General features: G+C 36.1%; 2 protein-coding genes and 2 pseudogenes across 2 annotated transcripts; 3 read left to right on the top strand and 1 right to left on the bottom strand.

Moving 5' to 3' along the window:
• Positions 1 to 1,163: 1,163 nt before the first annotated feature.
• Positions 1,164 to 10,729, top strand: LOC125213448 (dynamin-related protein 3A-like). The gene is made up of 20 exons (XM_048114005.2): positions 1,164 to 1,741; positions 2,715 to 2,997; positions 3,114 to 3,142; positions 3,228 to 3,329; positions 3,939 to 4,007; positions 4,089 to 4,148; positions 4,590 to 4,703; positions 4,809 to 4,857; positions 5,668 to 5,777; positions 6,245 to 6,337; positions 6,473 to 6,565; positions 6,653 to 6,790; positions 7,240 to 7,353; positions 7,444 to 7,539; positions 7,641 to 7,683; positions 8,336 to 8,484; positions 8,564 to 8,710; positions 9,089 to 9,141; positions 9,574 to 9,673; positions 10,153 to 10,729. The coding sequence occupies exons 1-20, from the start codon at positions 1,352 to 1,354 to the stop codon at positions 10,423 to 10,425; spliced, it is 2,505 nt and encodes an 834-aa protein (XP_047969962.1). The 5' UTR covers positions 1,164 to 1,351; the 3' UTR covers positions 10,426 to 10,729.
• Positions 10,730 to 14,254: 3,525 nt separating this feature from the next.
• Positions 14,255 to 15,596, top strand: LOC125209212 (putative UDP-rhamnose:rhamnosyltransferase 1 pseudogene; annotated as a pseudogene).
• Positions 15,597 to 16,150: 554 nt separating this feature from the next.
• On the top strand, positions 16,151 to 17,940 carry LOC125209213 (putative UDP-rhamnose:rhamnosyltransferase 1 pseudogene; annotated as a pseudogene).
• Positions 17,941 to 18,197: 257 nt separating this feature from the next.
• On the bottom strand, positions 18,198 to 20,162 carry LOC125199063 (Inositol monophosphatase family protein). Its single transcript, XM_048097228.2, has 3 exons — positions 19,595 to 20,162; positions 18,809 to 19,205; positions 18,198 to 18,715 (listed from the first exon to the last, which is right to left on the bottom strand). Exons 1-3 carry the CDS (start codon positions 19,982 to 19,984, stop codon positions 18,315 to 18,317), a joined length of 1,188 nt encoding a protein of 395 aa, XP_047953185.1. The 5' UTR covers positions 19,985 to 20,162; the 3' UTR covers positions 18,198 to 18,314.
• Positions 20,163 to 21,981: the final 1,819 nt, after the last annotated feature.

Here is a 21,981-nt window from a genome sequence, read left to right as displayed (position 1 = left end):
ACTTTGAATTAAGCTTAACTATAATATCAAACGATTAGAATTGTCTATATATAATTCTCTATCTTATATTACTAACTTATAAAACACACCCTAATACCATAATACCATGACATTATCTATTTGCTCTGCCTACAAATTTACAACTAAAAAATCTCTCATTTGAGTAAGTGATATGATGCTTTCTGTTTCACCTCTTAAAATAGGAATTGCTGGCGAAAAAACATGACATCTATTACTTAACCTACAAGACAAAATTTGCCAATTATTTAAAAAATGGGATAATGGCCAATTAAATCTAAGAAATTTGGCCAAATTTTAACCAGTCCCTGTGATGTTTGCAAATATGTTATATAATTACTTAGTTTCAATTTTTCTTAATTATTCTATTAGTATATACCAAATGACATATTTGATGATGTTAGAATAATGTTAACGGAATCAAATAAATAGTAGTAGTAGTATTTTTTTTCTTCTATTTTCTTTTATTCTAACTAAACGATAACATATGTCATTTTATACACAAATGAAAAAAAAATCAAAATTTGAAAATTTACTGATGTTATATTTTCAAATTTTATGCGACTAATAATAATTTCACTAAATTTTGCAATTTGAATAGCTATTATCCATTTTTAAATTTTATATTTGGACTCATTAATTGTGAATTGGGTAGAGAGTGGTGTGCCATCACCACCATACGGCTCCACAAATGTCCGCTTCATTAGCCTGCACCACAGATGGACTCACATTCAATTTTAATTATCCTTTCTCCATTTTTTTTCAAAAAACCACAATAATTAAAAATTGCAAACCTTCAAAATCAATACCCCATTAATCAATAAATATAAAAAAGTATTTTGAGATTTTTTTATAATTGTGAATTTGAGATAGCAATCCAAATTATTAGTATCAGTATCAGTATGTTTTTATAAAAATGAAAAGAATCTCACTACATGCTTCATACTCTGATTCCTGTTATGATTACATTATAGTACTAATAATAAAATAAATTTAAAATATTAAAAGTAAATATTTACAGATAAAAAGTTTATATAATTAAAAAAAAAACCTAACCATGCGACCTCTGCATCGCTCGCTCTCTAGCTAAGGCGGTAGAGAACATTCGCATATATATACACACGGTTTCATTTCTGCTATTCTTCTCTCTCTAAAAATCAAAATTCAAACGCTCTCTCTCTCATCCACCTCCAATCACACATTCCACCACGCCTATCTAGGGTTTTCAGCTAATCACTCTCGCGATCTCCCAAATCAGATCTTAATAATCCAGTAATTTTGACAATTCACGCAATTATTAAACTCTGTATTTCACCTTTTTCACCACGACTCCATGGCGGAAGAGCAATCGTCGGCGGCAGCGGCAGCGGCGGCGGCGGCGAGTAACGGTACTGGTGCGACGGCGCCGCTAGGGCACTCGGTCATACCGATAGTGAATAAGCTGCAAGACATCTTCTCGCAGCTTGGAAGCCAGTCGACCATCGAGCTGCCGCAGGTGGCGGTGGTGGGAAGCCAGAGCAGCGGCAAATCCAGTGTGTTGGAGGCGCTGGTTGGACGCGATTTCCTTCCGCGTGGAAATGACATCTGCACGCGCCGACCGCTCGTGCTGCAGCTGGTGCAGACCAAAAGCAAGGGAGACGGTACTGAAGACGAGTGGGGGGAGTTTTTGCATTTGAACGGGAAGAAGTTCTTTGATTTCAACGAGATTCGGAGGGAGATTCAGGTAATTTTCGTATATGTTGTGTTTTATCAAGCGCTGCCATTATGCCTTTGCATATATATTGAAAATTGTTAAGCATAGAGTTAATCCTATTATTTTAAACTACCTTGGTGAAGAAGCCACTGTATGATGTATGAACGAGATGTGTTTCTGTAAAGTGACAAATTTGTAAGTTATTGAAAATAAAAAGAGTGTATTGGTACTTGGCTTAAACTTGAAACTTAAAGCACTTAGATTATTAGGAGACGGGTGCTGGGGTCTGATCACACTATTTTTCATAAAGTGTGTTGGCAAGTTGATTTGAAATTGAGATACGGAGATCTTGAAAACATTCAGGAACATAATATGGCCCAAACATTCATTCAGTGAAGTGATTGTCATGCACAAATATGTTTGTACAATTTACACTAGTCAGGACTGGACTCAACTGACAATAACTAGAATACATTTGTGAACACTCCTAAAAACTAAGCACATTATGATTGCCATTATACTGATATTTAGGGGTGGTGAGTTGTTTTGTTTATGTACTTTTGAAGGGTTCAGAGGATATAGTTAAACTCATGTGAAAAGATGGAAAATCCGAACAGATTTTAAAACTTACAAAATACTTTTAGTGATATTCCTTTTTCTTTTGAATTGCAAGCACTAATATTAGTTCTTGCGTTTCAGTAATGCATATCTGTAGATACTGCTAGGCATAATGCAATGCTGGTATGTTTTACAAGTTCACTATTTCACTGGGACTTGATACTATTTGAATTTCTTACATTATTTCATAATTTCACCTAAGTAAGGACAACTTCTGGTAGAAATAGTAACCATGAATATGAAAGATTAGCTTCTGATGGATTCTATTTTGTTAACGATTCTGGTATATTTGTGTCACTGTGTCACATTGAGGGTAGGGCCTTCACAGCTTTGAATGTGATGCATAGCTTTTTTCCAGTATTTGATCAGCTTAATTATTGTTTAGGCTGAAACTGAGAGAGAAGCTGGGGCAAACAAAGGTGTATCGGACAAACAAATCCGTTTAAAGATTTTCTCCCCCAATGTTCTAGACATTGCACTTGTGGATCTACCAGGCTTAACTAAAGTTCCTGTTGGCGATCAGCCATCAGATATTGAGGCTCGCATTAGAACAATGATAATGTCATATATCAAGCGTCCAAGTTGCTTAATTCTGGCTGTAACACCAGCAAATGCTGATCTAGCTAACTCAGATGCACTTCAAATGGCTGGAATGGCTGACCCCGATGGTACCTTCTATATTTACTTATCGTTTTTATTTTCCTCTTTAGAGTCGATATCTTGCTCCTACTCTAGTGTTAGTATCTGGATTCTGGATTTCATGTTTTCAAGTTTGTACCTGCAGGGTATAGAACAATTGGTGTAATTACTAAGGTGAGGTTTACCATCATAATTTGATTTAATGAACCTAGTTATTATGTGCTTTTATTCTTATCTTGGTGGTGCTTTGTTGTTTCAGTTGGACATTATGGACAGGGGTACTGATGCTTGCAACTTTTTGCTTGGAAAAGTTATTCCACTTCGCCTAGGTTATGTAGGTGTTGTTAATCGCAGTCAAGAGGTGATTTTCCTTGTTCTTACTCTTACCCATCAGTTGTTACCCGTTTCTACACAATATGTTAATTTAATTCCTTATGTTAAACCTTTAGAATTTTTTATAGACTATAGATGATACGATGATACTTTAAAACACACCCTCCGTCCCAACTTAATTGTCACTCTTTTCCATTTCGGACCGTCCCAACTTAATTGTCACACTTCATTTTTACCATAAATGGTAAGTAGGTCCCACATTCCACTAACTCACTTCACTGACATTTTATTATAATAAAACCAATATAAAAAAGTGGATCCCACATTCCACTAACTTTTCCAACCAACTTTTCTTACATTTCTTAAAAACCGTGCCCACTCCAAGAGTGACAATTAAGTTGGGACGGAGGGAGTACAATGCAGATGCACTATTTTGTTGATGTATAGCTTAGAGTTGGTCTAAGAATATTAACTTATAGTGTCAAGTCCGAAGATTCCCAATGTATATTGATTACAGAACAATTAACAGAACTATATATATTAGGGGGCGAGAGAGAGAGAGAGCAGTGTTGTATGTAGCATGCCAGACGGATTTTGCAACTGCAGCTTATGCCCTTGATGATTATTAATTATGCAGGATATTATGTCTAGGCGGACCATCAAGGATGCACTTGTAGCAGAAGAGAAATTCTTCCGCAGTCGCCACGTATGACCTTGATCTATTCTGTTTAGAACTGATTTCTGGATCTCTTTCTTATTTTAGATTATTAATGTATATGTTCTGCAGGTGTACAATGATCTTGCTGACCGTTGTGGGGTGCCTCAGTTGGCCAAGAAGTTGAACCAGGTATACAATGTTAGACAGTGTTCTATATAAATATTATGTGAAAAATTTCTTATAGGTATCCTTGAAAGTACATCTATTTTCAACATGTAGTTTCTGGATAACTGCTTATTCTTTTCTAGTCTTCATAGTTGGATTTCTTTCTTCATCCTTGCATGGTTTTGTTACATACTTACATACTTGTCAACTTGCATGCGTGTTACCTGGGTTAGTAACTGATGAGCATAAATGTGCCATTGAAATGACTCAGAGCATTCTCTTCAGTGTGCAATTTAGTTTGCTGGTTGAAACGTGGATGCTCAAATGCTGTCTGTCTTATGTAAAAAGGGAAATTAAGATCTACTAGTACTATACTTTAGAGCATGAGATATTGATACTTTATGAAAACTAACAGATACTTATTGAGTTTCGGTTTGCTTGATATTTCCTTTGTTCTTGCTACAGATTCTTGTTCAACATATTAAGACTGTTCTTCCAGGATTGAAAACCCGCATTAGTGCCGCCCTTGTCTCTGTTGCAAAAGAGCATGCTAGCTATGGAGAAATTACTGAATCAAAGGTTCGTTTGTATTCCTAATGAATGTAAAATGATCATATGTATGGCTGTTGGTGCTATCCTGCCTATTATCTTGATCCTAATATTTGACCTTCTTTTGATGAACAGGCTGGCCAGGGAGCACTGCTGCTGAACATTCTTTCAAAATATTCGGAGGGTAAAGACTTCATTTGTATTAACTTATTAGATAAGTAGGTCATTTAAGACACCAAAGTTAGACCTTTATCACAGGCACTTCTCATCACCAATCATCCCCATCAAGGGATTTTGCACGAGCACTGCTTTAAACTTCAATGTCCCTTTATATGAGGATGCACACTAGAGTTATTAAATACTCCCTCCGTCCCTGAAGAGTATGCACTATTTCCTTTTTCGTCCGTCCCCAAAGAGTATGAACATTCCAATTTTGGAAATTCTCCTCTCTAATGAGGTGGACCCATTCACCACTAACAAAACTTAAAAAACTTCTCTATCTATCTCTCTCTTTACCAATAATGCATTAAAACCCATGCCGAACCCAATGTTCATACTCTTTGGGGACCGTCATGCTAAAATTTTAGATATGAACGTCTACTCGTTCCATATTCCATAAACACATCAACCACTCATGACAAGTATTGAAGTACATGCATGCTCATTTATCTTGTACTAATGTTTTACTAATGCATAGTAAACTGATTCATATATTCTTTATATGCACTGTGCGGTTGATAATTAAATTAACTTACTGTCTTACTCCATATATCATATAAAAGTCTGACCTGTAGTAGCTGTACTGTAAGCATCTAGGGCCACTTTCCCCGATTATCAATTATAGTCGTTCTTATGTTTGTCTAAGACTGGAAAAATGTGAAACTGTCCCACCATTGATGACCACATTTGTCCATTTGCTGCATTCCTGGAAATCTCCCTCAAAAAGATTTATGTAAATGCTACTTACTTGAGGAGTTTATTTTGTTCAAAACAGCATTCTCCTCCATGATAGAAGGGAAAAATGAAGAGATGTCAACTTCTGAGCTGTCTGGTGGAGCTAGAATCCATTACATTTTCCAACATATATTTGTTAAAAGCTTGGAGGTTTGTGATTCCTATTTGATTGAATTTATAAATTAGTTGTGTTTGAGTTTGATTTTATCTTGAATTTTGTTTCCGAGACGAAGGAAATATGAATATGATTATTCGTTTGTTTTGTCGACTAGTCAAAACTGGAAGCTAATAATGCTGTGTACAAATTAGTTCAGACAAATAACAGAATAAAATGATTAAGCCATGCTCGCTAAAAACGAAACATGTTTAAAAGTGTCGTAGTCATGGCTTTATTAATCCCCCATCCACCAATCTACCAAAGATATTTCAAAAAATAGTTTGGATTATGTTGCTCCACTATTGAGATCGATGAATGTATGTATTTTGCTGCAATGTGCTAGTACTATCTTATCTAAGATTCAGTTTTTCTTGAGCTTCATACTTATGGATGTTTTATCTACTCAATTCCTTTGTATCCAGCTTCTATTTGCTTAGTGCAGTCCTTTCTCTTTGTGCAGGAAGTAGATCCTTGTGAAGATTTAACTGATGATGACATCCGTACTGCCATTCAAAATGCAACTGGCCCGAGATCTGCACTGTTTGTACCGGATGTAGGTTTTTGCTCCTACTTTCCTTTCTATTTGTGTTGTGTTATACTTCTAGGTCAGGGAAAGCTGCAAGTGCCTTCATTTTGTGTTTTCTCTTTCCTTGTAACATTTTCATGCCAAATAATTTCAAACACGTAGGTTCCATTTGAGGTTCTTGTTAGAAGACAAATAGCTCGCTTGTTAGATCCAAGTCTTCAATGTGCCAGATTTATATACGACGAGTTAATGAAGGTATATTTATACAAATTACCTTTTGAATCGGCCCATTGTTACCTTTTGTCTTTTTAACTGGACATGTTCTCTGGGTGTTGTTTATAGATGAGCCATCGTTGTATGGTTAATGAATTGCAACGGTTTCCGGTCCTACGGAAGCGCATGGATGAGGTTATTGGTAATTTTCTGCGAGAAGGACTTGAGCCGTCAGAGACAATGATTGGTCATATAATTGAAATGGAGGTATTGTGCATCTGGACGTATACCCTTTTTTCACACCTTGTCATATTTTTTATTTGGCCTCATAAAAGTACTGGTTATTTATCATTTATCTCACCTAAGGATTTGATACAAATATACTTTATTGTGCTACTTATCAGTCCACTGACTTCTTTAGTGATGAACCTGTCTTATGGATTCAGTATAGTTATTCTGTTTTCTACAGTAAACAATCAAATATAGTAGTGGATCTTATGAAAGAAATGATTTCGTATGTATTGTGATATTTGAATCTTTTTAGTATAAGGAGATAGTTAACCTTTTCCAGTCTAAGGTGATTTGTGATATGAATGGACTAAATCTTTTCAATATAAGGAGATAATTGAACTTTTGCCGATTATATATTCTTTTTCATGAAAAATTTGCTTCATTTACTTTTGGAAATAGCTGAAACATAACTACTCTATTTATAGATGGATTATATAAATACTTCCCATCCAAATTTTATTGGCGGGAGTAAAGCTGTTGAGACAGCAGTGCAACAGACCAAGTTATCCAGGATTGCCACACCTGTTTCAAGGCAGAAGGTCCACAATTTTTGTACTGATGAGTTACAGTCTTCTCCAATTCCGAACAATGTCATGTTAACTAATATATGGTTGGCATTTATCAATTAGGATGCTGGAGATTCAGATAAAGTAATAAACTCAGAGAAAAGTCTAAAGTCTCGTGCTATTCTTGGTCGGCAAGTGAATGGAATTGTTCCAGAGCAGGTGAGTTTTGTACGGATGCTCAAAGTTCCTGTGGAGCCAAATATTTATTTAATTTCAAAGTGATTAATTGCTTTCTTTTTTGCTGCTCTTTTGGCAAAAAGGGTGCTCGGCCTGTTGCAGAATTAGAGAAAAGTTCCTCATCAGGTACATCTGCCATTTTATTTCAGGAAAAATTTCTATGTGAATAAACCCTTAAAATCTGATGACACCATCTCCCTCGGAGGAGTAAGAACAATACTGCTGGAGTCTTTGTTGCATACTGTTATCCCACATCAAGTTAGTAAGGATCCTGCCTTCAATAGTATAAGTTTGGATAACTCTCTCCCTCTACAAGGCCTTTTGAGGAGAAGATAGGCCCCATTCTAATAGACTGCAAAAAAAATTTGTTAGAATTTGATTAGTTGCCGAATCCATTGTAAAATGCATATCATGTGCCTTTGCAAATGGTTAGTTGTATATAACCAATTTTTCCTTCTATTTTTGGAAAAAAATGTCCATGAAGTTTATTAGTTACACTGTCTTCCATCACTGAAATGAAAGTATGAGATTGTGCGACTTAAGCACGGCTTTCAATTTGAGGAGCTGGTAAATGATGTTGAACTTCTTATTGTAAGAAGTGGTTCTTATGATAAGAACCAAATTATTTTAAAAGGTTTCAAGCTGGAGGCTTCCATTCTTTTCAAGATCTTGAGAATACTTTTCCTGCTTTCGAGATAGAAATTGATCAACAGTTTGTCATGCAATTTTTGTGAATGATTGTCGTTACTAGATGTGACATCGTTACATATTCAAACAGGTAACAATGTCGGTTCATCTTGGGGAATATCTTCAATTTTTGGCAGCAATGATAATCGTTCAACCACAAAAGAACATTCAACCAGCAAACAATTCATTGAACCTGTTCAGACCATGGAACAGGGTATCTCAATGATTCATTTGAGAGAGGTATATCCTCTTTGGTAATCAATATATTTTGGGAGATATTTTATTCCATGCCATCTAACCGACTTCTTTATTATTTAAGCCCCCTAGTGTATTGAGGCCCTTGGAAACCCACTCAGAACAAGAGGCTGTCGAGATTGTTATAACAAAGCTGTTGCTGAGATCATATTATGATATCGTACGGAAGAACATCGAGGATTCTGTACCAAAGGCTATTATGCATTTTTTGGTATTCTAATTTCTTTTTCTCAAGTTTTTTGTTCAGCTTATACTATTCTAGTATTCTGTTATTTCTGTTACAATTTATCTGTGATTTATTACTAGTGACCTATGTATCATTCTGAGCATGGCGTGTGTTTGTATCTGAATATTGATTCCTTTTCAGTCACTCAATCTCAGTCTTATGTCCATTTTGACTGAAACCCCATGTTAATTCCTTGAATATCTGGTCAGGGATGCAGCTGCCGTATATGCACTAGTCTCATCTGTTCCATTATCCTTTTCTTTTTTAATCACTGCATGTACTAATGTAACCTGTTTAATCTATGCATCTTAAGTTGTTCTTCTTTGATCATAACTGTATACACATGAATATTTCTTCTTGCAGGTTCACCATACAAAAAGAGAGCTCCATAACGTTTTCATCAAAAAGCTTTACAGGTATGTTATGTTTCCGAGATATGGTAATTTTGGATGATGGGGAAGCAAAAGGAGGATGTGAAATATAAGGTGGAAATATGGTTATTGGAATCAAGAAATTGTAAATGAGCATGTTTAGAAAATGCCATGCAATGATACAACGCAGGCTAGATTACCTCCCCAATCGAACAATGTTTTGTTTTGGTTAATATTACTTTCTTCCACCCTATACAAAAAAAAACTGGATGAGAAATTCAACGACACTCTAGTTCCCTTTCCTTTGATTATTTGCCTCTTATCAGCAATTTAGCATGGATGTCCACTGTCATGTAACATATGAATAAAATGGCCGTGTTAAGTTGCAATTTCCTACCCTCATTCCCATGTTTAAAGTACTTTTGAACTTTCCCGAACACAAATAGCTGATGCGTGTTCTCGGTTGTGTTTGAGCAGAGACAACTTGTTTGAAGAAATGTTACAGGAACCAGATGAGGTGGCTACTAAGAGGAAGCGTACCCGAGAAACACTTCGTGTCCTGCAGCAAGCATTCCGAGTAAGTCTTTGTATTTGTGGTTTAGTCAATACCTTGGGTTAGACACGAGAAAAAGTGTCAGTTACACCATCCCAGCCTTATTCAAGTGGATGTTCCCTTCTTTATGCTTGATCAGCAATTTCTCATTTGACGCTTTTCCATGCTCCCCCCACGGCCCCACCCCCAGTCACCCCACCCACTAATCCCTTTTCACCTTTTCAACTAGCTGACAAAAATTCAAGCTTTGAAGTTGATTAGACCCTTGAACATAAATTTGGGATGATGCATATCCCTGTTTCTCAAGGCGACGTAGTAAAAACCTTACGACTCTGGACTTGTAATCAACTTTTCCAAGTTGCCTAGTTAGTATGCACGAGGAAGTAGTGATACATTTGTGTGGCAGATTTTCCTCATATTTTTTTCCACGGGCACTGTAATTTCTGAACAAAGTTGCGTTGCTGGTAAATAATACACGCGTTTTTGTTTTTTGTGTGTTGTAGACATTGGATGAACTGCCACTTGAAGCCGAGACAATTGAGAGGGGCTACAGCTTGAGTAATGATACAACAGGTCTTCCAAAGATCCATGGGCTTCCGACCTCATCTGTATACAACACCAGCAGTGGTTCCACCGATTTATACGGTGCATCACCTAAACACTCCAAGTCACGGAAGTCATCGCATTCCGGTGAGCTGCACTCTCCTTATTATCCAGAAACCAATGGCAGTGGACGCAGTTCGGTGTCTGGTCTTTATCCAACACTCGATTTTTAGGTCCTCGTAGAATGCTGCAAAACCAACAGCTGCAATTAAACGACTTCCTACGCAGTGTTCTTTATGTTAAATCAAGATTTTTGCCTTTTACAGAAAGCTTCTAATAATAAAAGGAGCTGCTGCTATAGCGAGTGGGTAACCTTTCTTTCTAGAAATAAGGGTTGGTTGCGAAGTGCATTTTTTCTGATAAGCTTCAAACTACTCTCTCTGTATAGTGTGCATTTATACTATTATTGAGTCCCTGTAATTTCTTACTATATCCATATTCGTTTTTTTTTTGTAATTTTTTGATTGGGCGGATAAACTTGTCATTTTGTCACTTTCTTTCTCTCTATTATTGGCGTCTGAAGAATCCCTGCATTGATCGATGTATGCTTCTTAACATCGCATTAGACTCGTGGTGTTTAGAAATTGACACGCACTGGAAAACCGATCGAACTGATGCGGTTGGTCTGTCACCGAATCGACCATATATTTGTGTATATATATTCTGTCTTCTATCATTCACTTACTACCACGATTCTTGCTAATGACATGCACTGGATGACCCATGATCGAGTGTCTTGATGAATCAAGTTTGAATTCGGGCTTGTAATGTCCTGATGTGTCGACTGCGTCTGTCTGTCCTAATGTGATCTCGATTTGAGAGGGTTTGTTGAGTACAAAATCTATCCTATATTGGATGTTGGAGGAATTTAAAAGGTGTATATAATTTCTGACTAATTCTAATTATCATAATTAATTTAATGATTTTTGAGGGTGATTCAAAGTAGGTTTAACCTAAATCGAATAATATCAAACTATTGCGGTGGCCTATGACTATATCAACACAAATAGAATGCAATTTTAATAATTGAACATAAATATAATACAACATTAATAATTGACAACCTCACATAAATATAATATATACAACTTTAATAATTGAACATAAATATAGTATAACATTAATAATTGACAACCTCTCTTCGGGGTGAAGAATCAAAATCGGTGGTATGGACACACGTGTGACGTGGCTGATGATACGACGTCTGCGAGTTGGATCACTTGGAGTGTATGTATGCATGTGATTTTACTTTTGAACAAATGGATAGAAAAACTTATAGTACTCTCGTCCCAGTTAAGATGACACACTTTTATTTTTAATTTGTTCCAACTAAGATGACATATTTCTATTTTCTGTAACTTTCTATCTTAATTCATTCAGTTACTTTTTTCTCTATCTAATTAAATATTCAACTCTTTATTTCTCTCCATTTAATACTTTCACACACTCTTTGTCTTTCCAATTAATCATAATAATCTACAATTCCTAAAATCTCGTGTCAACTATGAAATGTGATCTTAGTCGAGGCGGAGGGAGTAGTAGTTACTTCCTTCATTCCGGTTCTGTTTTGTTATTTTGGTCCGTCCCACAGTAAGAATCCTATTTCATTTTTTACCATAAATATTAAATAAATCTCACATTCCATCAACATATTTTCTACTCACTTTTTATTATAAAACTAATATATATACAAATGATATTTATATTTAACTAACTTATTCACATCATTTTCTTTATATTCTTAAAACTAATACCAAAACTAAATAGGTCTATTGCGGTCCGCGGAAAGGAGGGGGTACCATTTCTTTTTTATCAATTTCTAGTCATCCATATAAATAGTCGAATCATATCTTATCAAAATTGGCTAATTGCTGTCAAAATAAAGGTAAAATAAACTATCCAAAATCATTTTCATTCTATCAGAAAAAATATTTATTTAACAAAATGCATGAAATGAATATAAATGAGTACATATATTATATACATAGATGAAAATATTTTTACGCCCTATACTTTATGACAGCATTATTCATGAACACCATACTCGTTTAGAGGAAGGGATCACCTCATACATAGTATAATACATTTTATAATACATCATTAATTAATTGAGAAATGAATCTTATTTTATGGTTAAAAAGATTATTTCTAAAATTTATTTCCTTCAATTTCTTACTACCATATTTAATCAAAATAATTTTGTTAACTCTTGTTAAAAAAATATCATAGGTCAACACTTTTTTACATATTCAAAAAAATATATAAATGTAAAAAATTTCCCATTTTATTTCTTTTTATTTTATTTTATTATGATGATTTACTTTTTAATAACACTCAAAGAGCGTCGCCTTTATATGAAATTATAATAACATGAAGCTTGACCAAATTTTATGTTTTATATAGCAATTAATTTATCTCAATATAAAATAATATAAAATTTATTATATATGTTCTATAAAAATAATTTTAAATTTTATTAAGTTAAAAAAGTTTTTTTAATTAATTAAAATTTTGCAATTATTTTTATGGAGTACTGTATTTTCTATTTTGATAATAGCTATATAAAATATGAAATTTGGTCAAATTCAAGTTAATTACTTACTATACATTTTTATATGATCTAACATCTTTTACAGATAAAAAAAATCAAACAATCTCAATGAAATTAGAAAAGAAATTTTTAAATTTTTTGGAATACATAAAAATTTAATCTTTTTATATAAATATTTTGGAGTAAATAAAATTTGACTTATTAAATATTTTTAACAACAGTTACATAACTTGGTTGATTAATAAAATAAAAAAAGAAATAAAATGGGAAATTTTTGACATTTATATATTTTTTAGAATACTTTATATAATTTTTTTAAAAAAGTCAAATTTGACCTATCATATTTTTTTAACGAGAGTTAACAAAATTATTTTGATTTAATATGGTAGTAAGAAAGTGAAGGAAATAAATTTTAGAAACAACCTTTTTAACCATAAAATAGGATCCACTTGTCAACTAATTAATGGTGTATTATAAAATGTATTATGCTATGTATGATGTGATCCCTTCTGCTCGTTTAGTCCATGTTCAGATTATATATTTTGTCTTATAAATTATTTTTACTTTAATATTACAAAATATACTATTAAATCTATTAATTCTACAAATTACATGAAAATCATAATCTGATTTGTTCTTATAGAAATTTGTCAAATAATCGTAGTCATTAATTTTGGAGTATTTATTGTTCGTTGCTTGCGGAAGATAGTGATTAGTGAGCATTGAAAAGTAGAATCGACCGCATACAGTTTTGCTATGCAAATGTACAAATAAATAAAGTGAAGTGGGGTTCAGATTCAATGGTTTATTAGGTTTTAGCTAGAATTAAATTGCTTATAGAAATTTATCAAATAACGTAGTCATTAATTTATATACTACTTCTGTCCCTGAAAATTTGATACAGTTTACTATTTCGGTCCGTCCCTGAAAATTTGATACACTTCACTCTTATCATTTTTGGTAGTGGACCCCATATTCCACTAACTCATTCATACTCACATTTTATTATAAAACTAATACTTTAAAAGTAAGACCCACATCCTACCAACTTTTTCAACTCACTTTCCATTACATTTCTTAAAACCCGTGTCGGATCAAAGTGTAGCAAATTTTGGGGGATGGAGGTAGTAGTAGTTATTTGTTTGCGGAAGATAGTGAGCATTTAAAAGTAGAATCGACCGCATACAGTTTGCTATGCAAATGAAAATATAAATATAGAGAAGTGGGGTTCAGATTCAATGCCACATTTTTAAAAAATTAGCTAGTTGTAAGCTTGTAGTTTTGCCTTTTTTCCTCTATCGTTAAGTGAGATATATTTCTTTTCGACACGAAATTACAAAACTGTGTTTCGTGAGTTAAAAAAAAATTAAATAAAAAAAAGACCAGGGAAGCACATAACAGATCTAATGTCTCTCTTTATATAAGACAGCATGCCACAAGTTTGGAGAAACTCACACAGAAAAATGGAGCTTCTCGAGATCCCAATGCAGTCGGTTGATGGACTACCGGAGAATTGCGAGGCCACCATGGATATCCAGAAAGCGCAAACACCGTTCCTGAAGAAAGCACACGACATGTTAGCTGAGCCATTCGAGCATCTGCTTGATAAGGTCACCCCAGATTTGATCCTTGTCGACTTTGCTGCATACCGAATTTCAGAAGTTGCTGCCAAGCATGGCGTAAACACTGCGTTTTTCAGCGTTTACACGGCTGCCACGTTGGCTTACTTTGGGTCACTGGCTGAGCTCAAGGATGGGAAGCCACGGCCGAGTCCTGAAGGCCTCACCAAGCCACCGGATTGGATCCCTTTTCCTTCTCGTGTAGCTCAGACGAAGGAGCACCACGCACGTACCTGATGTATCAGGCGTGTCCAGCGTCCAACGTTTGGCGAAGGTTGTCGAGGAATGCAGCTTTGTTTTGGTGAGAAGTTGTGAAGAGTTCGAGGGCAAGTACTTGGATCTAATTCAAGAACTATATCAGAAGCCGGTTTTACCTATTGGATTACTCCCTCCGATGACTGGAGAGAGCGAGCACGCATCCACTGACTCGAGCTAATGGCTGGATGGGAAAGAACCCAAGTCAGTATTGTTGGTAGGGTTCGGGAGCGAGTACAAGATGCCCCTCGAGGAAATACACGAACTGGCATTTTCAATTGAGCTTTCAAGATTACCTTTCCTCTGGATTCTGAGAAAGCCACAAGGTGTGGATAGTTCAGAGTTACTGCCTCCTGGTTTTGCCAGCCGAATGCAGAGCCAGGGTCTCGTTGTTCTCGGTTGGGCGCCTCAACAAAGAATACTCGCCCGTCCAGCAATCGGGGGATGTTTTTTCCACTCAGGCTGGGGAACATGTGTTGAATCTCTTGCTCATGGCCACCCACTAATTCTTCTCCCCTTCGTATCAGACCAAGGACTCACTGCTAAGCTTATAGCAGAAAACCAAGCTGGATACGAAGATGGTTCGTTTAGTAGGGACGTGGTTGCTGAATCCATAAGACGAGTTCTTGTAGATGAAGAAGGCAAGCAGTTGAGGCTGAAGGCTGCAGAGCTGCAAAGTGTGTTTGGCAATCATGAGAGTCAAGATAATTATATAAACAAATTCATCGACCATCTGATAAAGAAGCAAGTGTAAACTGGATCACCATCAACCAAGAAGAGCACCGTAATTGCATTTCCATTCATGTCTTTCCTTTATCTTTGTTTTGATTTCAGGTTCTGTACCACCACTACAACATATTCCAGCAAATTACGATCCAATATGTTTGTTTTGGATGAAATTTCGAAGTTTGCATCACTCCTAAGATATAGGACTAGTTTGGAATTACGAAGAAACACTTTATATTCATGAGTTCGAATTCGGCATAATACAGCCGTGTCATCTAAATCCCAACAAAAAATAATGATAAATAAACCAAAATTAATTTATCTATCCAAAAAAAAAAGAAAGAATTACGTGGAAATAATGAGGATACAATTTCTTCTCTATCCAATAATGCTGAGGGATACAACTTCTTCCCAATCAACCAATGCAACAATCATTAATAACACCTCAAGTCCTCAAGAATGAGATGTCTTGATATACAAACGAGAAAGTAGAATTGGACAAAGCTAAACCAAAACAGTTTGAATGTGCGATCATGAGTTGATCATGGACTGCACAAAGTGAAAAACTTAATTTATAGCAAAAGCAGTACTTACAAATATCCTTTTCGTTCACATCGAAGGCCACTCTTTTATTTTTTGACATGTTTACTCATTGTGATTGATATCGATCATTACATGCATAAATCGATACAGTAAAAGCATAAAACAACAACAACCGCCCTTTTCGTTGTCGTCACTTGTGCGATTAATGTATTCAATGTCATAAAGTTACAACAACACTGTTCTGCAAAAGTACAAATAAAGAGGCGTGGCGTACAAATTCCATGCCTCAATAATTGAAAAACCAGCTACTTGTATCATATAGCCGGCCATGGCAATACTTGAATACAAAATCTCGATCTAGTAAATATAAAATTCCAAACACAAATAAACTGAAGGGTGTCAACATCTCTACATAAGATCTGCAAAGCACAAGTCTGCAGAAAACAATACAGAAAAATGGAAGCAAAAAATCACCACATAATGATGTTTCCATGGCTGGCCTTCGGCCACATGATACCCTTCTTCGAGTTATCGAAGCGATTGGCAGCGAAAGGGATGTTTGTTTCATACGTTTCCACCCCAAGAAACCTGCAGAGACTACCTCCCATCCCATCATCTTTAGCAGCCAAGATGGAGCTTCTCGAGCTCCCAATGCAGCCGGTTGAGGGACTACCGGAGAATTGCGAGGCCACCATGGATATCCAGAAAGCGCAGACGCCGTTCCTCAAGAAAGCGCACGACATGCTAGCCGAGCCATTCGAGCATCTGCTCCAGAAGGCAGTGCCAATGCCGGATTTGATAATTGTTGACTTTGCTGCATACCGGATTTTGGAAGTTGCGGCCAAGTATGGCGTGAGCACCGCGTTTTTCAGCGTGTACACGGCTTCCACGCTGGATTACTTGGGGTCACCGGCTGAGCTCAAGGACGGGAAGCAACGCCCGGGTCCTGAATGCCACGCCAAGCCACCGGATCGGATGATGCGCAACACGCACGTACCTGATGTATCAGGCGTGTCCAGCGGCCAACGTTTGGCGAAGGTTGTTGAGGAAAGCAGCTTCGTTTTGGTGAGGAGCTGCGAAGTGTTCGAGGGCAAATACTTAAATCTAATACGAGAACTATATCAGAAGCCGGTTTTACCTATTGGATTACTCCCTCCGATGACAGAAGAGAGCGAACAGGCATCCACTGACTCGAGCTGGGCCAGCACCTGCAAATGGCTAGATGGGAAAGAACCAAAGTCAGTATTGTTCGTAGGGTTCGGGAGCGAGTACAAGATGGCCCTCGAGGAAATACACGAATTAGCATATTCAATTGAGCTTTCGAGGTTACCTTTCCTCTGGATTCTGAGGAAGCCACAAGGTGTGGATAGTTCAGATTTACTGCCTCCTGGTTTTGCCAGCCGTACGCAGAGCCAGGGTCTCGTTGTTCTCGGTTGGGCGCCTCAACAAAGAATACTCGCCCATCCAGCAATCGGGGGATGTTTTTTCCATTCGGGCTGGGGAACATGTGTCGAATCCCTTGCTCATGGCCACCCGCTAATTCTTCTCCCCTTCGTATCAGACCAAGGACTCACTGCTAAGCTCATAGTGGAAAACCAAGCTGGATATGAAGTTCCCAGGAACACAGATAGTTCTTTTAGCCGGGACGTCGTTGCTGAATCCTTAAGACGAGTTCTGGTGGAAGAAGAAGGCGAGCAGTTGAGGCTGAAGGCTGCAGAGCTGAAAAGTGTCTTTGGCAATCATGAGAGTCAAGATAGTTATATAAACAAATTCATCGACCATCTGAAAAACATCAAGATAACGAAGTAAGTGTAAAATCCAGTGAAACACGAAGATCTGCAATCACCGTGAACCAAGAAGAACAGTCAGGTCAAGTGCCAATAGTAGTTGTGATGCCATTTATGTCTTTCCTTTATCTTTCTTTTATTTCAGGTTCTGTATCACCAACTACAACATATTCTAGCTTCTAAATGTTATACTGGTCTCTCGTGGAATTATCAAGGAATACTGCAAACTAGAAACTAAATCGAACCTGATAATGAGTAATGTTAACTCTGTCTATTTTACTGTCATACAAGATAGTTTCGAAAATTAAAAAACAATGTACCTGAAGTCCAAGCTTGCTTCCACCTCTTCATTAGGAGAGTATCGTTCTATGAAAATTACGAACATATAAACTTGGGCTGCATTTTCGACTGAAACATGTTTAAGAATAGCTAAATAATTCAAATTCTACTTACATTACATGGGATTTCAGAAAATCCTTTAGCACATGGTATAAAAGTGGGTTTTAAACAGAATGTACAGTAGAGATGGCGGCAAACCATGTAAACGAAAAGACTCAACAGACAAGACAAAAGTACATTTTCTATACATCATATCCAGGGTTTACTTTTTGTTGCACATCTCCATAACTCTCTAACTCTTCTATATCATCCGGGCTTCCGAGAAACAGAGGAAGTCTCTGGTGCAATTTCACAGGCTGAAGAGACAGTATTCTAACTTTACCATCAGATCCTTTACCTCCTGCTTGCTCGGCTAGGAAACTGAGTGGATTAGCTTCGTATACAAGTCGAAGGTGATCCCTTGGGTTCATCGCAATACCACCATATAAGAGTGTCCTGTGAAAATCAGCAACAAGAGAGCATATATATCTGGCTGAATATTTCTTAGGATGTTTTCCCTTGCCTTGTCTTACAGTATCTATATACCGTCTTAAACCTTCCGGCCAATCAAAATATCGAGCATCATTTACAGAGTATATTTGCCCTGACATGACAAAGAAACATAATGAAATTATTAGATCGAAAAAGCAGTGTTTTCCTTTCATAAAAGTTGATTACAAAATCAGAAGTTCCATACCTCGCGGAGGAATTTTAATGTCTGGGTGGGTCAGGATGAAGTCTCCTGTCGAGTGATCCAAGGTGAAGCCATGTGTTCCTGAGCCGAAGCTGGCACACAGAAGCGTAGCTGACGAGTAAAGGACATAGCCAGAGGCAATAAGCTTAGTTCCACTCTGGAGAGAATTCAACAACGCCTTCTCTTCTATTGGCAGATGATCGAGTTCCTCCAATTTCTTATAAATCCCAAATATCGTTCCAGTAGGAATAGATGCATCAATGTTCCGGGAACCATCAAGAGGATCCAACACAACAACAAACGGACCATCATCAGCAAGCCAAACAGGAGCATCATCTTCCTCCGAGGCCATCACTGCAACTTTTCCCGAATTCTTCAAAGACGACAACACAATCTCATTCTGCAATAAAAAGTGCATTTTTGATAACTCAATCCCTCCCCACTGAATGTCCAACAATGAAAAAGATGGAACAAGAGTCGACGTGTAACGCTATTGAATGCTAATTCGAAACGAAACAAGAGGCTTTCACCAACTAAACACAGCCTAATAAGTAATCAATGATATCAACTCTCTCAACACCAAACACTATGTCTACATCATAATTACACAAACCCTTCTTTTAATCAAATCTGCAACAAGTCATTATCCACAATTTCGAAGTGATAATCATCACTTCAAATAGCAAGCTAGTAATCAACATTTCATAGAGACATAAATCTCCTAAGCAACCTCATGATAAGAAACAACAAAAGGGACATTAAACAATCAAAATCAACAAGAAAACGCACCGCCACAATATCGAGCGGCTTCGGCTTATCTCTCTCAGAAGTGCATGCTCCTGCGCCGGAGCTTTTGCCGAGATTCGAGCTGAGAGGCGAAGCCACAAGAGCAGCAATCTTCTTGCAAGCATACTCCAAATGAGTGAACAGCACCACCAGCTCATCGCCGACGTTTGCGCCGCCTTTCCCCATATACTCCGCCAGGGTCTGAGATCCGGCGCCGCTGTGATCACCAACCGCGCTGATTTTGGAGGCTAATCCACCGAGAAACGCCATTTTTCTTGAGGGATGAGCTGCAGCGAGAAATTGTGGCGGGGAAATTTGAATATTTTGGGGGAAAAGGTGAGTTCTTGGAGGATAATTTGAGATGGGGGTGACGATTATGGCTGCTGAATGCATCTCTGAGTAGTGGGGAAGCTGGAGTATAGTGTGGGAAGGCTCATTTGAGATGGGCTAAGGTTTGATTTCTTGTCTGAGGATTCTATCTTGGGATTTATGGATGATGTATTTGGGAATTTGGTTGGCCAAGAAATAGAGAGTTGCAGCAGGTGGTTGAAAACTTGAAATTCAATCAAAAATGAACAATAGTCATCAATAATTTTTTATCAAATTCTATTCAGCCCAGTTTTAAAATACAAAAGGAATATCTTTTTAGGCGCACAAACTTTGTCAAAGTATTAGTCCGTCAATTACAAGTCTACAAGTTAATATCATTTGAGGTATTTTGATTATTTTCTGGACGAAAATGCCCTTAAGGCCTTCTAAAGGCAATTTGGACAATTCTTTCGCTACTCATCTTGCGTCAAAGACCTAGAGTCAAACAATTTTTTTATTACTCCACTATTTTATTTAGTTACCATCCAAATTGAATTTAAATATAATTAAATTTGCTGTAAAAAATATGTGTTAGTTTTTCAATTATGAGATGGCTAATTATTTAATGATAGTGAATTGGGACTTGATACTTTATTTTATTTTTTCAATCTAAACTGCATTTTAATAACTTACTATAGGTGATGAGTGAATTCTATTTAGTTTATTTGTTTTGAAATTAGATAGCTATTAATTTTAGATTGTCATTCGGAGATGAATTTCAAAATGGAGATCAATTAACATCTAAATTGAATTTAAATATAAAAATTTACCGTTAAAAATTCTTGGATTCTATGTCTCTAACGCAAGATAATTGGCGAAAAAATTGTCCAAATTGACCTTGAAGGTCTTAAGGGCATTTTCGTCCAACAAAAATTCAAAATACCTCAAATGATATTAACCTGTAGTTGATGGACCTAAAATGATACTCCATTTTCAAAGTTTATGGACCTAAAATGATATTTTGGCAAAGTTCGTGAACTTAATGTTCCCTCTAAAATATAATATTATATTATCAAAATTACAGATTAGTAGTACTACTATGAACTAACTTATTTACAATAATTAAAGATAATTTTATAAGGATTCTAACGAGATCTCACTTGAATATGTTCCGATGTCAAAATTTGAAAAATATTTTTCAAAAGCAGCAAAATGTCATATTCAATGAATAGTATTGATATGTTTAATACACTATCTTGACATTTTAATTCAAAACTTTAATTATGATAGTTTTCTTATCTTTTTAAATTTAAATAATAATAAAACGAATATACTCATGACGATTTATAAACCACTAGATCTCTACAAATCTTATGGTTCTAAATTAGTTTTAGTTACAATTAAAGGTTTAGTTAGCAATTGACCCCTCCCCTAATAGACCAATATCATAATTTAAATATCTACTATTATTTCAAAGAAACATATCTCTGCCATGTTTTATCATTTTGAATTGGTAGTATTAAATGGTTGAGTTTTTTTTTTTTTTTTTTTCCTCTTCAGAAGCTTCAACTCTTTCATAATTCTTATGCAGATTAAAAATTCTCAAAATCATCAAGATTTTGTTTTGTTGCATTTAAGATCTTTGTATAAGTGGTGATAAAAAAATGTGACTTATATCAATTAGTTGCATAAAAAGTTTTCAAACATTAGTTTGAAAGGTTCAAATATAATTTGATCATACGTATATGAGTACTTGACTTGCGTTGAAGCGTTGCTGGGTTAATCTACACTCTAATATCACTTAATAATCACCTTCATCCAAATTAAAAATAAGTGAGGATACAGAGTCAAGTTCTACACAACTTTCTGATGGCTGCTGTTAATACTAATCAGCCTTCAAATGATCAAACACAATTAACATGAGATTAACACAAATATCGGAAATTAGGACCACTAATCTAACCTAGAAAATGTCATTGTAACTAAGCAGTCCTCTAAATATGGATGGAGATATATCACTGCTGATTTTCTGAAGAAGTCAGTTTTTGTAAAAAATCCCGCCTCAAAGCTCCGAGATCAAC

The sequence above is a fragment of the Salvia hispanica genome, chromosome 3, assembly GCF_029641045.1.
Source record: "Salvia hispanica isolate PSC_SH4W2 chromosome 3, Shi_PSC_v1, whole genome shotgun sequence".
Lineage (NCBI taxonomy): Eukaryota > Viridiplantae > Streptophyta > Magnoliopsida > Lamiales > Lamiaceae > Salvia > Salvia hispanica.
Note: the sequence above shows the minus strand (reverse complement) of the source record. Positions and strands in the feature narration are given on the sequence as shown.

What these genes read in the sequence shown, in the direction of transcription:
- LOC125213448 (XM_048114005.2), top strand. Translation starts at nt 1,352, where the DNA reads ATGGCGGAAGAGCAATCGTCGGCGGCAGCGGCAGCGGCGGCGGCGGCG. An exon ending in TCTTTCAAAATATTCGGAGG is followed by an intron (nt 4,858 to 5,667) that starts GTAAAGACTTCA and finishes TGTTCAAAACAG; the next exon opens with CATTCTCCTCCATGATAGAA. An exon ending in TTCATCAAAAAGCTTTACAG is followed by an intron (nt 9,142 to 9,573) that starts GTATGTTATGTT and finishes GTGTTTGAGCAG; the next exon opens with AGACAACTTGTTTGAAGAAA.
- LOC125199063 (XM_048097228.2), bottom strand. Translation starts at nt 19,984, where the DNA reads ATGCATTCAGCAGCCATAATCGTCACCCCCATCTCAAATTATCCTCCA. An exon ending in AGCCGCTCGATATTGTGGCG is followed by an intron (nt 19,206 to 19,594) that starts GTGCGTTTTCTT and finishes TTTTTATTGCAG; the next exon opens with AATGAGATTGTGTTGTCGTC. An exon ending in CATTAAAATTCCTCCGCGAG is followed by an intron (nt 18,716 to 18,808) that starts GTATGGAACTTC and finishes TTGTCATGTCAG; the next exon opens with GGCAAATATACTCTGTAAAT.